Here is a 19,066-nt window from a genome sequence, read left to right as displayed (position 1 = left end):
CACACCAAAAAATGCCCTCACTTTATGAAGATATATTGAATACATTTATTAACAAAATGTAAAAATAAATGTATAATCTTACCAGTTCTACAAATGTAAGGCCTCCATAGCTGTGGGCAACAAATAATATATTTTCAGCAGCTGCTTTTGAAATGAAATTGTCCCATACATATAAGGCATGTTCTTCTGGAGAGCCATTATCCTAGGAGCAAAGAAACATTCCTGTTAGGTCCGCTAAAAAAACATTGCAAACAATGCAATATTTCCATAAATACATATGCTACACGGATGAATGGAAAATTAAGCTAGGGCCAAAAGCTGGAAATGTCATGATGTGGAGTCTGTGGAAAACGTCCCCACCACAATGTTAAGGTTACAATCAAGGACAAAAATATGACAGTTTTTGGTAAAGCACAAGATCTATGTTAACAGGAAAAAAAAAAGTCTCCAAATAAAAGAGCATCATCGCCCTACAGTCAAACATAGAGGAGACTCGGAGAGTAGCTTTGCTGCCCATGAAACTGTGTTACTTGAGCCCAGGCATGGCTTCATGACATTAGGAGGTCTCAAAGATGTTTTTAAGTGCAATACTGACCCAGTGTCACAAACATGGAAAACTGCAGTTAAATGCTTCTCATACACCATTTCTCAGGGTTAAAAAAATTCTATGAAGTTATTATATTTTTTGACATTACAGTATATATATATATATATTTTTTTTTTTTTTTTTTTTTAACAGAACAAATATATTATTATGTTCTGTTGCTTCTCAAGAATAGCAATTTGAATTTATTAATGCAACATTAAAGTCATTAATTGTTAAATATTAAATAAAAGAGAGCCTACAAACAAAGCCTTATCAGCGAGTGCAGATTCTAACATCTAAGCACTCTAAGGTCTGCAGTTATGATGGACTACCTGCACTGATAACACAAGGAATTATCTAAACAACATTTGCATATTTGTGTAATTATTTCCTAAGGTTAATTAGCTGCTGCAAAGCAGGTTGCCCTTTGAGACTGCTTGCCGTGACAGGTTCACTTACTTCCTGTACCAATGCCAAAAGTGACAGATTCTCTCCTGCAAACTTTGATAGCCAGAGGAATTGTCTTCTCTAACAGCAGGAAGAAATGCAGATTTCACAGTGAAGTGATTGGTATGTTTGCCTTTCACAATATATACAGTATTTAAAGAAACAAGTTGACAGCGTGTTTTTACCTCTCATCAGACTACAATAAATCTCCCTTTCAAGGATGGATAACGAGGCCCGTTGCAAGGATAGATATCCAATCCATTGTCTTGCACCAGTGTGGAGATGTAATAAAAGGCCCAGAGTTTGCCCCAGTTCTAATAACTCATAGCAAGCAATCAGCACTTACTGGTTAGATGTTTGCTTTTAAACAGTTGACCAATATATTATATATGCAGACTGATTGTTGTCAGTAACTAGAACTCAAACAAACTGTTTTCCTTATATATAAGTCCAGTAAAGGTGTAAGATCTATTATCCAGAATGTTTGGGATCTGGAGTTCTCTGGATAAGTATTCTTTCTGAAATTTCGACCACCATGCCTTAAGTCTGCTAAGATAATGTAAAACTACATCATATAAACCCAATAGAAGTTTTGCCACCAACACACCATCACACAGCTTAGATAACATCAAGGTACTGCTTTATTATTACTATTTTAAAAATTATGATTATCTGCCTAAATTAGAATCTATGGGAGATGGCCTTCCCATAATATGGAGCTTTCTGGTTTCTCATGCCTGTATAGACTTCTATCAGCTAACAAACCCATGCCTTAAGAAAGAGAATGGAAATATATAAAGGGCATTTACCCAGAAGCCTAGCAACATCCATCATTTTTTATAGCACAAATGTATTTTTTCATTCAGCAATAATTTTAGAATTAACATCAGAGGTACAACCTGTAGTTTTCTGCTGTTTTGGAGCTACAATGCACACAGTCCAGTTATAGGGATGTAGCGAACCCGCGAACCCGTTCGCGGACTTTCGCCAAAACTCGCGAATATTCGCGAACTTTGCGAACCCCATAGACTTCAATGGGAAGGCGAACTTTAAAACCTAGAAAAGCCATTTCTGGCCAGAAAACTGATTTTAAAGTTGTTTAAAGGGTGCCACGACCTGGACAGTGGCATGCAGGAGGGGGATCAAGGGCAAAAACTTCTCTGAAAAATACTTGTAAAAAAAACGCCAAAAAAAAACGCCAAAAAAAAACCACCAAAAAATAACGCCAAAAAAAACCCCGCAAGCTATTACTATGTATATGCATAGGCGATAAAACGAAGCGAAAAAACGCGGCGGAAAAACCAAGGCAAAAAAACGCGGCGCCAAAAAAAAACGCGGCGAACCCAAAGTGGCGAACATCGGCAAAAGTCCGCGAATTTGCGCGAACGCGAACACCCGATGTTCGCGCGAATTAGTTCGCCAGCGAACAGTTCGCTACATCTCTATCCAGTTATAGGCTACTAGAAAGTATACCAGGTTTCATTAAAGTAATGATGCATAGTATTCATCTGACCTGAAAAAGATTATCCAGAGCTTCTTCCACTGAAATAGCTACAAAACATTGAACTGTGGAAGTGTACCTAGTGACAATTTTTAGTTTCAACACAAAAACAGTAAACAGTATTATGTGTGTATACTTTCAAGACCACTGAACATGTTTAATGAATGTACTGTAATAAGGGGGAGGGGGGTTTGGACCAAATTAAAGGAAAACTATACCCTCAGAATGAATACTTAACCAAGAGATAGTTTATATTATGTTAAGAGATCTATTAAAAAAGCTTGCCACACTGGAATATATATACCAGTAAATATTGGCCTTTTACATCCTTTCCCTTGAGCCACCATTTAGTGATGGGCTGTGTGCTCCCTCAGAGATCAGCTGACAGGAAATAATGCAGCTCTAACTGTAACAGGAAGTAGTATGGTATCAAAAGACAGAACACTGTCCATTTATTGGCTAATGTGGCCTAGCATGTATGTGTGCCTTGGCTTGTTTGTGTGCACTGTGAATTCTTTGATCCCAGGAGATGGCCCTTAATTTTTAAAATGGTGATTTTCTATTTAGGAGAACCCAATAGCACATACTACTAAAAAAAAGCATATTTTTATGAAAATGGTTTATAGCAGGGTTTTACGTATGAGCTTGTTTATACAATATATTTTTATATACATTGTGTGGAGGTATAGTTTCCCTTTAACAGTTCCAGGTAGAATTACTTATAGAGGTACAGAAGATAAAAGACAGAGAATGTAAGATATGTCCTTTGGCATATGGTTTTCTAGGCCTTTCAGCATGATCTTCTATCCCACGTGGTCAGTCATATGTAGATGGAGAAGGGTTTAGTTTCATAATATTGGGAAGCTAAGTCTCTAGTGTTTTCCATTATAAATGTCTATCGATATACCCCATCTAAAGATTGGTAAAAACAACAAGGGTAAACCTAACCTTATTACAATTATTGGACCTGGTATCCAAAATGCTTGGGACCTGGCACTTTTCCAATAAGGATATTTCCATAATGTAAGTCTGCTATTAAAAAATCATAAGCATAAACCCAATAGGATTGTTTGCCTCCAATAAGGATTAATTATATTTTAGTTGAGATCAAGTACAAGGTACTGTTTTATTATTACAGAGAAAAGGAAATCATTTTTGAAAATGTAAATTATTTAATAAAAATGGAATCTCTGGGGGGTGGACTTCCTGTAACTTGGAGCTTTCTGGGTTCCCTTTCCTGTAAAGATGTCTTTCAGCTAAACAACATAAACAACATAATCCCTTTGTTTGCCCTGAAAAAAACATAAACACATTTGTCAAATAACTCAAATACATTTAAATAGTTTAAAGCACTGTCATCCAACTTCTTCATGTAGCGGCACAATATACATCATGCTTCTTAGGCCAGATTATAATTAACAAAAAAGTCTGCAGTCTACACATGGGCAGTCCTGATCTGGAGCAATACTCACATCACATCAAAGGTTATAGAAAGAAATGACCAAGGAAGAGGACTTAGTCTAGAACACGGCTTTTCTCCAATGATAAAAAGACTGTCTGAGGGTACTCTCAACACAGCTAAATTGGCAAATGTATGTGTGTGCACAGCAAAGGTTGCAATTGTACATACACTTGCTGACAATTGTACATACACTTGCTGACATTGTCACTTGGTGCCCCCTCTTGACCCAGTGTGCATTTTGTTGCTATTATTTTGCTTATAAATGAACAGACCCTTTGCCACCCTTCTTCATTTAAATCTAGCTATCTTAACTGGTTTAAAGCTGCTGGTTTTTCAGCCTTTTGCACAAGCCTTATTTAGATTGTCCTTCATCTGAACCATGACCTTACTTCTAATATATGTCCTTACTTCTAATATATGTCTGACCGTGACGTTGCCTGTTACTTATCTGTACTTTGTCTTCTCTGGTCAATCTCCATAGTATGCGCTCATGTCATAGAAACTTCTGGGGCCATAAAAGGGTATTGGTGAAGACCGGTGCTGGCAGGAGTTTCCTTGTTCCTGAGAGGCCATTGTAGACCTCACACAGGGTTTCTAAATAACAATCAGTAACAATATGGACTCTTATGGACAAATTAGTTGTGTTAGTAACTGACTTGCAAACACCTATACTGTTGGTAATTCTGGATGATATACTTGGGGGAAAAGTTTTGCAGCCTCTCATCACTTGTATTCAAAAATCACAAATATACCAGTGCAGCAGATGAGATGACCATGCTGCTGACTTTGATCCACCCTACAGCTGCAGTTGTGCTACAATCATCATTTCTAATATTTTAGAAATTAGAACAGAACATTTCTGTTCTAATTTTTAACTCAAGATTAAGGTTTATCTCATAGATTGTACTGCGCTGTGTGCCAAAACGCCATGGAATAGTCATTTATAAATAAGGGATCATTACGATAGATAGTAACCTAGCCACCATATGCCTGTAGGAAATCTACTAAATAGAATTGATGTGCAAATGAAATTTATACCAGAAATAAATAAATCAATAAATAGCCATTAACAAAGAAGAATAATTCCAAACTTGACTGCACTGTGCCCTATTGAACCCAACGCCCCCTTATCCTTCGTACAACAGCAAAAATATCTTTCAAAATAATTTTTAAACTATGATTATATAGGCAGCAATGTTGGGGAGGAAAATGCATAGCAGAAGGATCTGAAGGAATTAAGTATATAGCGACAGTATATACATGTAGCACCAGTGTTGCTCTGGCCCACCAGGATACCAGGAAAACTCCTGGTGGGCCCTCCTGCTCCTGACCATTTGGCCTGTTTCATGGTCATTCCCTATTTCTGAATGGGAACAAAGAGTAGAAATAGATGCAAGAATAGATGATAGCATGTAAATAAAAGAGACTAGGAAAATAAAAAAGTTGGGTGAGCAAAGAAGGAAAAATAGTTTGGAAAGTGGGCCAATGGTGTTAGGTTTTCTGGTGGGCCCCTGGGGTCCCAGTCCGACATTGTGTGACACAGGGAACGTGTTTGTATAATAACACATGCTCTCATTGTTTGCCAGCTTTTTGGTCTTCTAAGCAAATCTAAAATGTGTGGCACAGAGCAGGTAAAACATCAAGTTTTAACACTGAGAGACAGTTGTTCTTGCCAAGGAACCAGGCATAAATGCATTGTAAAGGCTGAACCTTGCCTCAAGTTTCAGCTATGCAGGTTCTTGTGTTTTCATAACATTAGCCCCCATATGTAATAAAAGGCTTTAAGTTTGCTGAGAAGTTGTAACTCATAGAAAACAATTAGATGTTTATTTTTTAAAATATATATTACACACATATATAAATATAATTTATATCTATCTTCAATTAGGTGCAGTTAATAGCATAACAAAGTAGATACAGTAAATCCAGAAGGACAGCACATTCAAAGGACCTATGAATTCTGCTTGTAATTTATTAAGAAAAGACTAATGTTTCAACTGGGTCCCCAGCCTTTAACATTTATGCTGTATCCCCGCTGTGACAGTCTCTTCTGATCAAATGATGTGTGGTATGTCTAAGTCCTGGACTTATATATCTAACAACTGTTAAATATAACATTGCACCTGGAATTCTGATCACCACAACAAATGCTCTCTGCCCAGATTTAGTTGGCAGTTATGGGTTTACCAGGTTATGGATAATTCAAAATCTTATTGTTCTAAACAACATACTGCATAAGAGAATGAACACATATCAATGTGGATGTAAAAGCTAAAAAAAAAAAACCCTCACAAACCAGAAAGGAAGCCCTGAAGCTATAAACGCAGGGGCTGCATGACAAGGGATCCGAATGACCAGCAGCCAGATTACACTGGTTTATGTTTAAAGATTGAAAAATCAGATGCAGCTGTGATTGGGTGAGAAGCAGTATGTTGAGGGGGAAAGCTGGGCTGGGGGTGGAGAAGGATAGGGATATGATGTCACAAAAGAAGGAGTTCACTTCCTATCTTCTGAACAGGTAGAAACATGAGGCAGAGCTCTCTCTGTAATATATTGTTATTAGCTGCAGTATATACACACTAACTCCTCACTATACTGCTGGCTTTGGGGGTAGAACTATTTGGGCAGCTGTTTGTTAGGCTCTTGCTGTTTGTTTGCAGCTTTACAGCAGTTAATCTCACTGTAGCCACTCAGGCAGCATGGAAGTCAGCCTGGGCCCAAAAATGTACCCTCTCTATTAAATAGGAATCCAGGCTGTGACATTGAGCTGCAGCTACTGCAACTCATTACAGTATACAGAGAGTTATAGTTGGAGTATACAGAGAGCTGTAGTTGGAGTATACAGAGAGAGCTATAGTTGGAGTATACAGAGAGCTGTAGTTGGATTATACAGAGAGAGCTATAGTTGGAGTATACAGAGAGAGCTATAGTTGGAGTATACAGAGAGCTGTAGTTGGAGTATACAGAGAGCTGTAGTTGGAGTATACAGAGAGCTATATTTGGAGTATACAGAGAGCTGTAGTTGGAGTATACAGAGCTGTAGTTGGAGTATACAGAGAGCTACAGTTGGAGTATACAGAGAGAGCTGTAGTTGGAGTATACAGAGAGCTACAGTTGGAGTATACAGAGAGAGCTGTAGTTGGAGTATACAGAGAGCTACAGTTGGAGTATACAGAGAGAGCTGTAGTTGGAGGTGGGGCTCAGTTGGTAATAAGGCAAAGCCTGAATTCAGTAACTTTCCTGGGCTTTGTTTTACTAACACTACGTATTATACAGTAGTTCTATAGATATAATCATTTGATTCAGCAGCCTGCTGTCAGAGTTTTACCTCTAAATTTACTGGGCCTTATCCAGTTGCGGATGTCATCTATCTATATATTATTAACCCATGCAGAACCTGCCAGATAGCCATCTAGTTATTTGGACAACATTCCTGTAGAGGCTACACTCAGGCTGTGTACCTAGGGCAGAAGTAGTTCTACTGTGTTTCGGCACACACACACACATATATATATATATAGAGAGAGAGTGAGGGAGGAGGGGATTACAGTACAATTGCCCCTGTGAGTGTATCATGGACCATGTACAGACCTCTCTCTTTTACATAATGTTATTAGTTGAAGTATATACAAATTTACTCCTCATTATACTACTAGCATTGGGGGTAGAACTATTTGGGCAGGCTGCTCAATAGTCGTTTCCTTGTTGTTGCTACAGCAGTTAATTGCACTGTAGTCACTTGGGCAGCAGGGGAGTCAGCCTGAGTCCAAAAAGGCATCCTCTCTATTAAATATAGAAATCCAGGCTGTGACACTGAGCTGCTGCTACTGCAACTCATCAAAGTACACAGAGAGCAGTAGTTTGAGTTTACAGAGAGGAGCTTAGTCAGGAATAGGGCAAAGCCTGAATATAGTAATTTTCCCAGGCTTTGGTTTAAGAAGTCTGTACATTGCATGGTATTTCTATAGATATAGTTCTCGATTTAGCAGCCTTTAGTAGGATCCTTACCTCTAATTTATTGAGTCACAGATTTCAGGTCATGCTCAGAGGACAATCCGCTGCTACTGCAGACAGAACCTAAATATAGTATAATCCTCTATTAGTACAACTAGTAGGAGTCCAGATACTGATGGGTAAGTATAAAAAACAGAGCCTGCCTATTGTAGCTTAGCTGGGATGCAGCCGACTGTTAGCGAGGCAGGTGCTTGATGGGCTTGGGTCCCACAGGAGTGTTGACAATTGGCTGCCTGGTTACACTTGCCCACCCAACCCCTAACGGTTGGGTGGCTGGCATGCCAGGTAGTCCATGAAGGCGGATGGTGGTTTATTACTGGCAAGCATTCCCTCTGAAAAAAGGTTTGTATAAGAAAGCCACAGCGCCTGTGAAAATACCATACGCTTAGCACAATGTCGCTTGCAGTTTCAGGGCACTCAGCTTGCAATTGGGGGGTAGATACAATTTCACCATATCTGTGCAATTATATAGAATTAGCAACCCCAAGATTATATGATAGAGGCCTGCTTACTGTAGCTTATATGTGTATATATATATGTATGTATATATATGTATATTTAAGCTGATCACATAGCTCCCTGGCACAATGCTAGCCTTTAATTCATAGAACTTATTTTTAAATTTTCTGGGCAGAAAGCAGTTCCCCACTGTCAGTATATGATTTGATCACCTGGGGGGGAGGGCATACAAGCAGGCAAGAAACTAATAGCCCCCATTCTCGACAAGGTTATTATTTCTTTCTTTCTGTGGCTAGTTGTCACTACAGTGACAATAATATCAAAGCCTAAGAAAAAGTGGTTGGTTGGCCTTTTTCCCTGAGCTGGGCCCTTATGAGCTAGGCTTGCAAGGTTGGATGGAGGTCTCTGCACAAAGGGATGGGCTGTGGCAAAAAGCACAGTAGTCTGTACGGGAGCAGCGACAGGAGCAGTTTGGCCTTACCCTCAAAGCTGGGCATTTACAACGTGGAAGGGCTGCTACGGAAGCAGCATGGTGGAGTGGTTGGTTGGCCTTACCCTCAGAGCTGCGGTAGTGTGTACAGGAACAGCAAGTGTACGGGAGCAGCAACAGGAGCAGTTTGACCTTTTCCTCGAAGCTGGGCATCCACAACGTGGAAGGGCTGCTACGGAAGCAGCATGGTGGAGTGGTTGGTTGGCCTTACCCTCAGAGCTGGGGTCTCTGACCTGGGTCTCCACATGTGTGGAAGGGCTGCTATGGAAGCAGCATGGTGGAGTGGTGGTTGGCCTTAACCTCAGAGCTGGGGTCTCTGACCTGGGTCTCCACATGTGTGGAAGGGCTGCTATGGAAGCAGCATGGTGGAGTGGTGGTTGGCCTTACCCTCAGAGCTGGGGTCTCTGAGCTGGGTCTTCACAGTATGGATGGGCAGCTACCGGACCAGTATGGCAAAGTGGTTGGATGACCTTACCCTCTGAGCGAGGCAAGTACAGCCGGAGGGAGGTCTCCACAGAGAGGACAGGCAGCTATGGAGCAGCTTGGTAAGTGGTTGGTTGATCTTACCCTCTGAGCTAGGCGTGTACAGCTGGAGGGCATGGTAAGTGGTTGGTTGACTTGTGCTCCATTGTTATTAATAGAAGTGCAAGTTTGGTATCCAGGATGGAATCAGATTGCCTTTGAAAAGCCGTGTTTGCATCCTAGTCTACCACATGGGCAGAATACATGGTAATTTGCAGCAAAATAATGCTACAAATGTTTAGTCTCTTGGCCAATAGAATGCTCCAGTGGTTTTTGTTTTTTGTGCTCATCAAATCCTCTAGTTGAGAACTATTTGGGCTGATATGCCAGGCATCCTAGTGGGAAGTTTTGCCTTGCTGTAACGTGTCCAAAAAATATACATCCATAACTGGCCATGTTGGTAATTGCACATGGTCATGGATTTAAAGGTATTTCAGTAAAGGAAAGTATTTATTTATGTTTTGCATACATATGATATTTTAAAAAAAAAAAAAAAAAATTATTTGTATTTATACCATAGAGCTAATGGCCAATTTTATTCTATCCTGTGGTACAGTATGTGTGATACAAAAAGAAATGTTTTATAACATAGTTAAAAATTTATGGTGGGGACGAACCCAACTGAAGGTTTTCAGTTGGGCTCGTTGTGGCGGTAGGACCTTGCCAGAGTACTGCACAGGAAATTTTAGAAGAGGGAGAAAGGAGCTTCTCTCCTTTGACTGCACGGTGGGTTGATTGATACAGACGCTACTACTGCTTGTGCTAGGTGACAGCCTGCTTGGATTTCCTATCATCGAGGCACTGCAGATTCAGGACCGGCAGCAGGGCTGCTGAACTTCTCTCATGGTGGGAGATGCAGCTCCTGCTGGTAGCAGAGTTTGGGGCCATCCTCTCTGTAGGTAGAGGCAGCCTAATACTCAGTGGTGGATATAATGACATAGTGCTGATCTCAAGTCTTCAGTAAGGAACAGCAGAGCATAGTAGCGATCTCTTATGGAATTCTGGCTTTGAATATTGCCTTGGGGTGAGGCTGGCAAGGTCCTATTTATTTGATAAAATGTAAATAAATGCTGTGGCCTCTTTTTACCCATTTCTGTCTCCTGGTGTTTTATTAATGTATGTAACAATGGGGTTCAGAGGGATGGCTGAAGGCGAAGGGAAATTGAGGAGTCCCCTTGTCAAGGAAGCCCTGAAGCTATAAACGCAGGGGCTGCATGACAAGGGATCCGAATGACCAGCAGCCAGATTACACTGGTTTATGTTTAAAGATTGAAAAATCAGATGCAGCTGTGATTGGGTGAGAAGCAGTATGTTGAGGGGGAAAGCTGGGCTGGGGGTGGAGAAGGATAGGGATATGATGTCACAAAAGAAGGAGTTCACTTCCTATCTTCTGAACAGGTAGAAACATCCCACCCACCCTCCCCTCTTTTTTGCATATTTTGTAAAATGCCAGGATATTTTCTTCTTTATGCTCTCATATTATCTGTTAATAACAGAATGTGAATGTTTTCCTATATGCACTGTTATATTGTGGTTTCGGTAACACTATACAGTATGAATGTGAGAGTCTGCATGGTATTATTTATGTTAAATAAAAGTCAAATCCTTGATCCAGGGAATTTTCCGATCGCCAGGTGGGGTCAGGAAGGAATTTTTTCCCTCTTGAGGCATAATTGGCACAGGCTTCAGGCTGGGTTTTTTGCCTTCCTCTGGATCAAAACAGTGGATATATGTTAATGTATTTTAAGTTGTTTCTGTCACAGCAGCAGTAGGACCTTGCCAGAGTACTGCACAGGAAATTTTAGAAGAGGGAGAAAGGAGCTTCTCTCCTTTGACTGCACGGTGGGTTGATTGATACAGACGCTACTACTGCTTGTGCTAGGTGACAGCCTGCTTGGATTTCCTATCATCGAGGCACTGCAGATTCAGGACCGGCAGCAGGGCTGCTGAACTTCTCTCATGGTGGGAGATGCAGCTCCTGCTGGTAGCAGAGTTTGGGGCCATCCTCTCTGTAGGTAGAGGCAGCCTAATACTCAGTGGTGGATATAATGACATAGTGCTGATCTCAAGTCTTCAGTAAGGAACAGCAGAGCATAGTAGCGATCTCTTATGGAATTCTGGCTTTGAATATTGCCTTGGGGTGAGGCTGGCAAGGTCCTATTTATTTGATAAAATGTAAATAAATGCTGTGGCCTCTTTTTACCCATTTCCGTCTCCTGGTGTTTTATTAATGTATGTAACAATGGGGTTCAGAGGGATGGCTGAAGGCGAAGGGAAATTGAGGAGTCCCCTTGTCAGGGGACATCAAGTGTAGAAACTATGGTACTAGTGAGCATCCCAGTTTTAAAGAGAAGAGTTAAATGAGCCTAAATGAGAAAATCTGACCAATGCAATATCCCTGTTAAGCACAAGTACATGCTGAAACCTTCCTGTGTCTAGACAGCTGCATCTGTCCTTTCTCCTATGTTCATTGTACTGCTTTAATTGGACAAATGGCGATCAACATGGTGAACCTACTTCATAATAACAATGCAGTAATTCAACAAAGTGGACTGCTAGTCATTCTGCTTAATGACATATGTTGCAATTTATAGTCTTAGTTTTATGGTAACGATACATTAATAACCCACTACAAGCAACCATAGTAGGCTGAAACAAGTATGTATTTTATAGTTATAATGCTACTGTGTTTCTTCTAATTCATATCTATATGGCAACCCACATGCAATATTACATTTCTAACTATATACATGTAGAGATGTTGCAAATGAGAGGTAATTATATCCAAATCCTCCTTTGCTGTTGGCTTTGACAGCCCAATGAAAAGGCCTGTGAGCACTGATAAAAATATTTCTGTTAACCAAAGAGATCTGTTATATTTTCTCCAAATGCCTTGTCTTAGCTAACCTATCTGGTGAATAAATCAAGCCCCGTCTTTTCAGATTTGCTTTTAAAATTCCAGCCAGGCCTGGGGAAGTTAACTGATTTAGGGTCAGTATAACAGATATAATATTTAAAAATTGTGCTTTCCTGGAGGATGAAACCTATTCCTGCCTAAGTATTTGCATATGAAAGATTCTGCTCATTCAATATTGCAGTATATGTGTTGCTTATATTGTGTGTGTGGGTCATTTTAAGAGAAGCACTTATTACATATTTAGAGTCTCAGCTTCTTCTAACACAGGGGTGGGCAAACTTTTTGGCTCACGGGCCACATTTACTTACCCCCGGGCCGGACCGGGCCAGGCCAGCGTTACGCCCCCTTCGTCTCTTTAATTCCGGCCCGCCATGATGAGACTTGGCGTCGTCGGGCGGGCCGGATTAAAAAGGCCAAGGGGCCGTAGTTTGCCCACCCCTGTTCTAACATCAGTGATTTTGGAGATCACAAGAATGTGGTCGCTCGCTGCAAATTTTTGCGCCTGTTTCACAGAAAAATCCGCCAATGGCGAAATGCGGAAATTCAGCCTCCATGCCTGCCAAAAAATTTCGCTCATCACTACCAATAAGTATATCTATGTTTGTTTAAATTAATTTTATCACTCCACTTAACTGAGAATTCATGAGAGTTCTTGAGAATTTTCCAGTAGTAATAAGCATGATTTTTTCAAAAGGGATGAATTTGTGTCAATATTCCCCATAAAAGCACTGCCAAATAATTTGTCAAAACCGCTGCAAAACCATGACAAAACATCCATAGACCTTAATGTATTTTGCACAAAAAAATTTGCTGCCTATAAGACCATGTATCCTTCATGGAAAAAGCCGCTGTGAAAAAAAGTCACTGCAGAAAGAATAGGCATAGAAAACTGCTCATAGGCACCAATTTATTTTTCAAAAAATAAGTTGCCGCAAACAAAGAAAAGTCGCCACAAAAAAATACCCATTGACTACAAATTTATTTTCACAAATTTTCAAGTAAAGAAAAACAGGACATCATTATTCTCCAGTTCATTTAAGATTGAAATCTATAGGAACCTTGCCCAATGCGAGAGAACATTCAAAAAATGTTCAGTGCATTTCTCATTCAGCTGAGAAAAACTGGGAACAATTTTTAAATTTTTCTCAAAACAGAATCATGCTACACTCCTCTATACAAAGTTCTGTGTCTCATACTTGTGCTTCTAACATATTGTCTATCATTATTACTCAATAAATGATGTCTGCCAGAAATGCTACTTAAGTCACACACTGGCAGAGCAAATTAGATGTATAATTCAATGTAGAATTCAAAATCAAATTTTATCACAGTTCCAATAATAAATTATCATATACTGTACATGTATATAGGCAGGACAGAACACAACAGTGGTGAGACAGCGCAAAGGGCCAGTATTTAGGGGCAGAATGCAAGTGTTCTGGAGCGGAACTCACTACTTTATACAATATAAACAAAATGTTTATAAAAGAAGTTAATAAGATTGTTGAAGGTCCTAACAAACTATGCCCCTGCACCTTCCCACCATGTGATTAATTAGGAAAAATGACAGCAATTCAGTCCTATGAGGAAGTTAATATACACATATAAGGCTGCAGAGAGTCATATTTCCCACTATTAAAAATATGTTTATGTCATTGAGCTTAAGTAACCGTTTAATTAAATCACTTATACTACTGCCCTACATGCAGTCTTGCTTACATCCGACATGCTTGTAATACTTTGGTGCCACTTTAGAAAACAGCCCTTGTATAATCACTACATAATATGAGTAGCTGAGTGTCAGCTGGACTCATAATGTGGTACAACAACCCCAAACGGCACTGCTCCCAGAGTGTAGGAAAGAATCTATCTCCTAAGCAGCAAAATAATAATAATAATATTTTTCTACAAATATTAATTCCCCAGCGCCCACACTTATTTCCTTCTATATCCTTCTCTCTGTTATATTGAAAACAAAAGAAAGATTATTAAAGACAAAAAAAACCCTAAATGAGGATGGGTTACAGACAGGAAAAGGAGGAGCATCTATCCTACATAGTTTTCCTGTCCATTTGTTGCCAAGGCACAATCTAAGAAATTAGATTTAGTTACATAATTTACAAAAACATGTTGCAAACTCAGTGATTCTAAGAGAAGAAGCCCAATCTCAATTATTCTAAAATGGAAACCAAGACAATAGAAAAAAATAAACCTTCAAACAAAAGGTTTAAAAGAGTGAGTTTTTTGTGGAGTATAAAAATGATCAAGACTAGACGGGCACACCGTGACCTTGCTGGCGTCAAGCTAATCTGACAATATTTTGTAGTGCATTGTTTCGAATCAATAACTAATTAACAAAGTACAAAAGAAGTTACACTCTTTCGGAGGTTGCTTGTTAAAAATGGCTTTGGTTCGACCTGGACGGAAAGGTCACTTTTATGACAAGTCTGCACGTCTTTCATCGTCTTGCTACTGTCACGTTGCATTACGCTTGGAAATTAATTGTCATACAATAAAACACAAACCCATTTGTTACAGCCAGTTGCCATAATGGCATGGTGAGTAGTCGTTTTGATAAGAATCCCTTCCTTGAGCCCTCAATTGTATTTTAATTTTTGTGGTTGACCTAACAGGAAGATTGGGAGCAGTTATCCAACTTTAGCTACCTAGGGAAACCTGGGTTATCCACGCTTTTGATATGAAGGTATAATTAAAGAGCAAGTCCATCAACACCCACTAAATGTAAGTGTGCTAAAATAAGCCACTATATACTCATGTTGATAATACAACAATTGCATGTTTTAAGTTTAAATCATTTTAGTTGATTCAGTATCTGAAATCCTCCCAATCCCAATAATTCTGGATAATAATTCTATACCTGTATATCACTAGCTGGCCTTAACAGGATTAGTTTATTGTGTGTTCTGGTTTGTGGGCACACACAATGGAGTAGCATCTTCTTCCTTAACACTGCCTGTTGGGGTTCCTCAAGGATCTGCCCTGGGTCTTTTATTATTATCCATATACTCTGTCTTTTGGCCAACTAACTCATTCATATGACTTCCAATAACACCTCTGTGTTGAGGATTCTCAAATTTCCCTCTCCTCAGCCCAGATCTTTTCATTTGGACCTCTTTTTGATCTTTTAACTTGGGTCTCCTTTTGCTTGTCAGCCATGTCCCACTGCTACCTTATACAGTGGAGGAAATAATTATTTGACCCCCTCACTGATTTTGTAAGTTTGTCCAATGACAAAGAAATGAAAAGTCTCAGAACAGTATCATTTCAATGGTAGGTTTATTTTAACAGTGGCAGATAGCACATCAAAAGGAAAATCGAAAAAATAACTTTAAATAAAAGATAGCAACTGATTTGCATTTCATTGAGTGAAATAAGTTTTTGAACCCTCTAACAAAAAAAGACTTAATACTTAGTGGAAAAACCCTTGTTTGCAAGCACAGAGGTCAAACGTTTCTTGTAATTGATGACCAAGTTTGCGCACATTTTAGGAGGAATGTTGGTCCACTCCTCTTTGCAGATCATCTCTAAATCCCTAAGGTTTCGAGGCTGTCTCTGTGCAACTCTGAGCTTGAGCTCCCTCCATAGGTTTTCTATTGGATTAAGGTCCGGAGACTGACTAGGCCACTCCATGACCTTAATGTGCTTCTTCTTGAGCCACTCCTTTGTTGCCTTTGCTGTATGTTTTGGGTCATTGTCGTGCTGGGACACCCATCCACGACCCATTTTCAGTTTCCTGGCAGAGGGAAGGAGGTTGTCGTTCAGGATTTCACGATACATGGCTCCGTCCATTTTCCCGTTAATGCGAATAAGTTGTCCTGTGCCCTTAGCAGAAAAACACCCCCAAAGCAAAATGTTTCCACCCCCATGCTTGACGGTGGGGACGGTGTTTTGGGGGTCATAGGCAGCATTTTTCTTCCTCCAAACACAGCGAGTTGAGTTAATGCCAAAGAGCTCTATTTTGGTCTCATCAGACCACAGCACCTTCTCCCAGTCACTCACAGAATCATTCAGGTGTTCATTGGCAAACTTCAAACGGGCCTGCACATGTGCCTTCTTGAGCAGGGGGACCTTGTGAGCCCTGCAGGATTTTAATCCATTGCGGTGTAATGTGTTTCCAATGGTTTTCTTGGTGACTGTGGTCCCTGCTAATTTGAGGTCATTAACTAACTCCTCCCGTGTAGTTCTAGGATGCTTTTTCACCTTTGTCAGAATCATTGACACCCCACGAGGTGAGATCTTGCGTGGAGCCCCAGAGCGAGGTCGATTGATGGTCATTTTGTGCTCCTTCCATTTTCGAACAATCGCACCAACAGTTGTCACCTTCTCTCCCAGCTTCTTGCTTATGGTTTTGTAGCCCATTCCAGCCTTGTGCAGGTCTACAATTTTGTCTCTGACATCCTTGGACAGCTCTTTGGTCTTTCCCATGTTGGAGAGTTTGGAGTCTGCTTGATTGATTGATTCTGTGGACAGGTGTCTTTTATACAGGTGACTAGTTAAGACAGGTGTCCTTAATGAGGTTGACTAATTGAGTAGAAGTGTCTAACCACTCTGTGGGAGCCAGAACTCTTAATGGTTGGTAGGGGTTCAAAAACTTATTTCACTCAATGAAATGCAAATCAGTTGCTATCTTTTATTTAAAGTTATTTTTTCGATTTTCCTTTTGATGTGCTATCTGCCACTGTTAAAATAAACCTACCATTGAAATGATACTGTTCTGAGACTTTTCATTTCTTTGTCATTGGACAAACTTACAAAATCAGTGAGGGGTCAAATAATTATTTCCTCCACTGTATATAATATAAACATTTCTCTTTCTCTACTCAACAGACCCATGTTTTGGGACTAACTTTGATTCTGCCCTGTCATTTACTGCTTATATCTAATCAATCAATAAATCATTTTTACCCAAGGATTATTTCCTAAACTCAATCAATTATTATTATTATCACTCATATCACATCATAACATAACTACTGTAACCCTATTAAATGTCCAATTTAAACATACAAGACCAGGCTCATATACCTTAATAAAAGTTCTATCTCTGCCTATCCCTACACTGGCTTCTGATACAATTTAAATCAATGACCCTGAGGTTTAAAGATTAACACATTCTACGCTACAATCGATACTGTTTCTGATGACTGAAGCCAGTTTGCGGTTTCCTACTATGAATTCTCCTTTTTAAAAATAATTTAAAATTTGTTGGTCTTCTTCTCCACAGAAGTACCAACCAACTTTTTCTCTTGGCTGTCACTGTAAGCTCATTAGGAGTTCTAACAAGTCAACAGTCAATGAGAGCTAAGATGCAGGGATTTCTTCTTGATGCCCAGTGGGGGCTCATTTGCTAAAAATAGGCAATTATGCACCAGTATATTAACACATAGCAACCTATACAACAGTTTCTATCTTGCAGTAGACTGTTCATGAATGCTTGCTGTAAGTTACTGAACTGATGCAAAATTGTCCACTTTTGATAAGCAAACACGATTGACTGGGGTTAGCACTGAGAAATTTGTACCTGAACTGTAACCTATGGCAATTATCAGTGATTAGCTTTGTTCAGCCAGCTTCACGTAAAACAGTGGCAGGACACATCTGATTGGTCACCATGAGTTAATGCCCAGGTACAAATAACCCAGTGTTAGCAAATTATCCTTACTAATTCACACTTAATTAGCACTGTATAACATTAAATTGAATGTTTCTGGGAATTTAGCAAATCAGTAGCAGCATCTGCAGAAATGTTAATGCCAAACAGAAAAAATGTCTAGAATTTTTCCAGTTTCACAGGTACCTGGGAAGTTGTCTTTGGGGCTTTAAATCATATATGAAAGAGGAAACGAGAGAAAGAGATGGGGGAAATTAATTATTTTAGAGTTAAGTCTGTGCTGTCTCCTTCTGCCAATAAAATTTCTCATTAAAAGGTAAAATCCATTTGAAGCTCCTATGTATGTCAGGCAGGTAACATAATAAAGAAAATCATCTTTTCAATTTAGGTCAGATAGAATTAAGTCAAAATAAACATGCCAATACTCCTAAGCAATGGTAATGGCAATGTCACAGGGAGAAGTTTAAGTCCTGCTCATGTAATGGTTATAGAAATGGCTACAGCCACCTAAGGCTTCTGTCATCTATGAGAAGCAAGGTGGGTCTCACTTCACTTGTACAAACCGGATTCCAAAAAAGTTGGGACACTAAACAAATTGTGAATAAAAACTGAATGCAATGATGTGGAGGTGCCAACTTCTAATATTTTATTCAGAATAGAACATAAATCACGGAACAAAAGTTTAAACTGAGAAAATGTACCATTTTAAGGGAAAAATATGTTGATTCAGAATTTCATGGTGTCAACAAATCCCAAAAAAGTTGGGACAAGGCCATTTTCACCACTGTGTGGCATCTCCCCTTCTTCTTACAACACTCAACAGACGTCTGGGGACCGAGGAGACCAGTTTCTCAAGTTTAGGAATAGGAATGCTCTCCCATTCTTGTCTAATACAGGCCTCTAACTGTTCAATCGTCTTGGGCCTTCTTTGTCGCACCTTCCTCTTTATGATGCGCCAAATGTTCTCTAAAGGTGAAAGATCTGGACTGCAGACTGGCCATTTCAGTACCCAGATCCTTCTCCTACGCAGCCATGA

General features: G+C 39.7%; 1 protein-coding gene across 6 annotated transcripts in view; it reads right to left on the bottom strand.

Moving 5' to 3' along the window:
* fam172a (family with sequence similarity 172 member A) overlaps window positions 1–19,066 on the bottom strand; it is a 267,655-nt gene that overhangs the window by 129,911 nt on the left and 118,678 nt on the right. For 5 of the 6 annotated variants that reach the window (XM_031897951.1, XM_031897944.1, XM_031897942.1 and 2 more), the window contains one exon: window positions 83–202. The exons of the other annotated variant lie outside the window; for it this stretch is intronic. In XM_031897951.1, the coding sequence (XP_031753811.1) occupies window positions 83–202 (120 nt within the window). The remainder of the gene's footprint in view (window positions 1–82; window positions 203–19,066) is intronic. 6 annotated transcript variants of the gene reach the window in all.

The sequence above is a fragment of the Xenopus tropicalis genome, chromosome 1 (genome assembly GCF_000004195.4).
Source record: "Xenopus tropicalis strain Nigerian chromosome 1, UCB_Xtro_10.0, whole genome shotgun sequence".
In the NCBI taxonomy this organism is placed as follows: Eukaryota; Metazoa; Chordata; class Amphibia; order Anura; family Pipidae; genus Xenopus; species Xenopus tropicalis.
The sequence above is the reverse complement of the archived record's forward strand: the minus strand, read 5'-3'. Positions and strand labels throughout refer to the sequence as shown.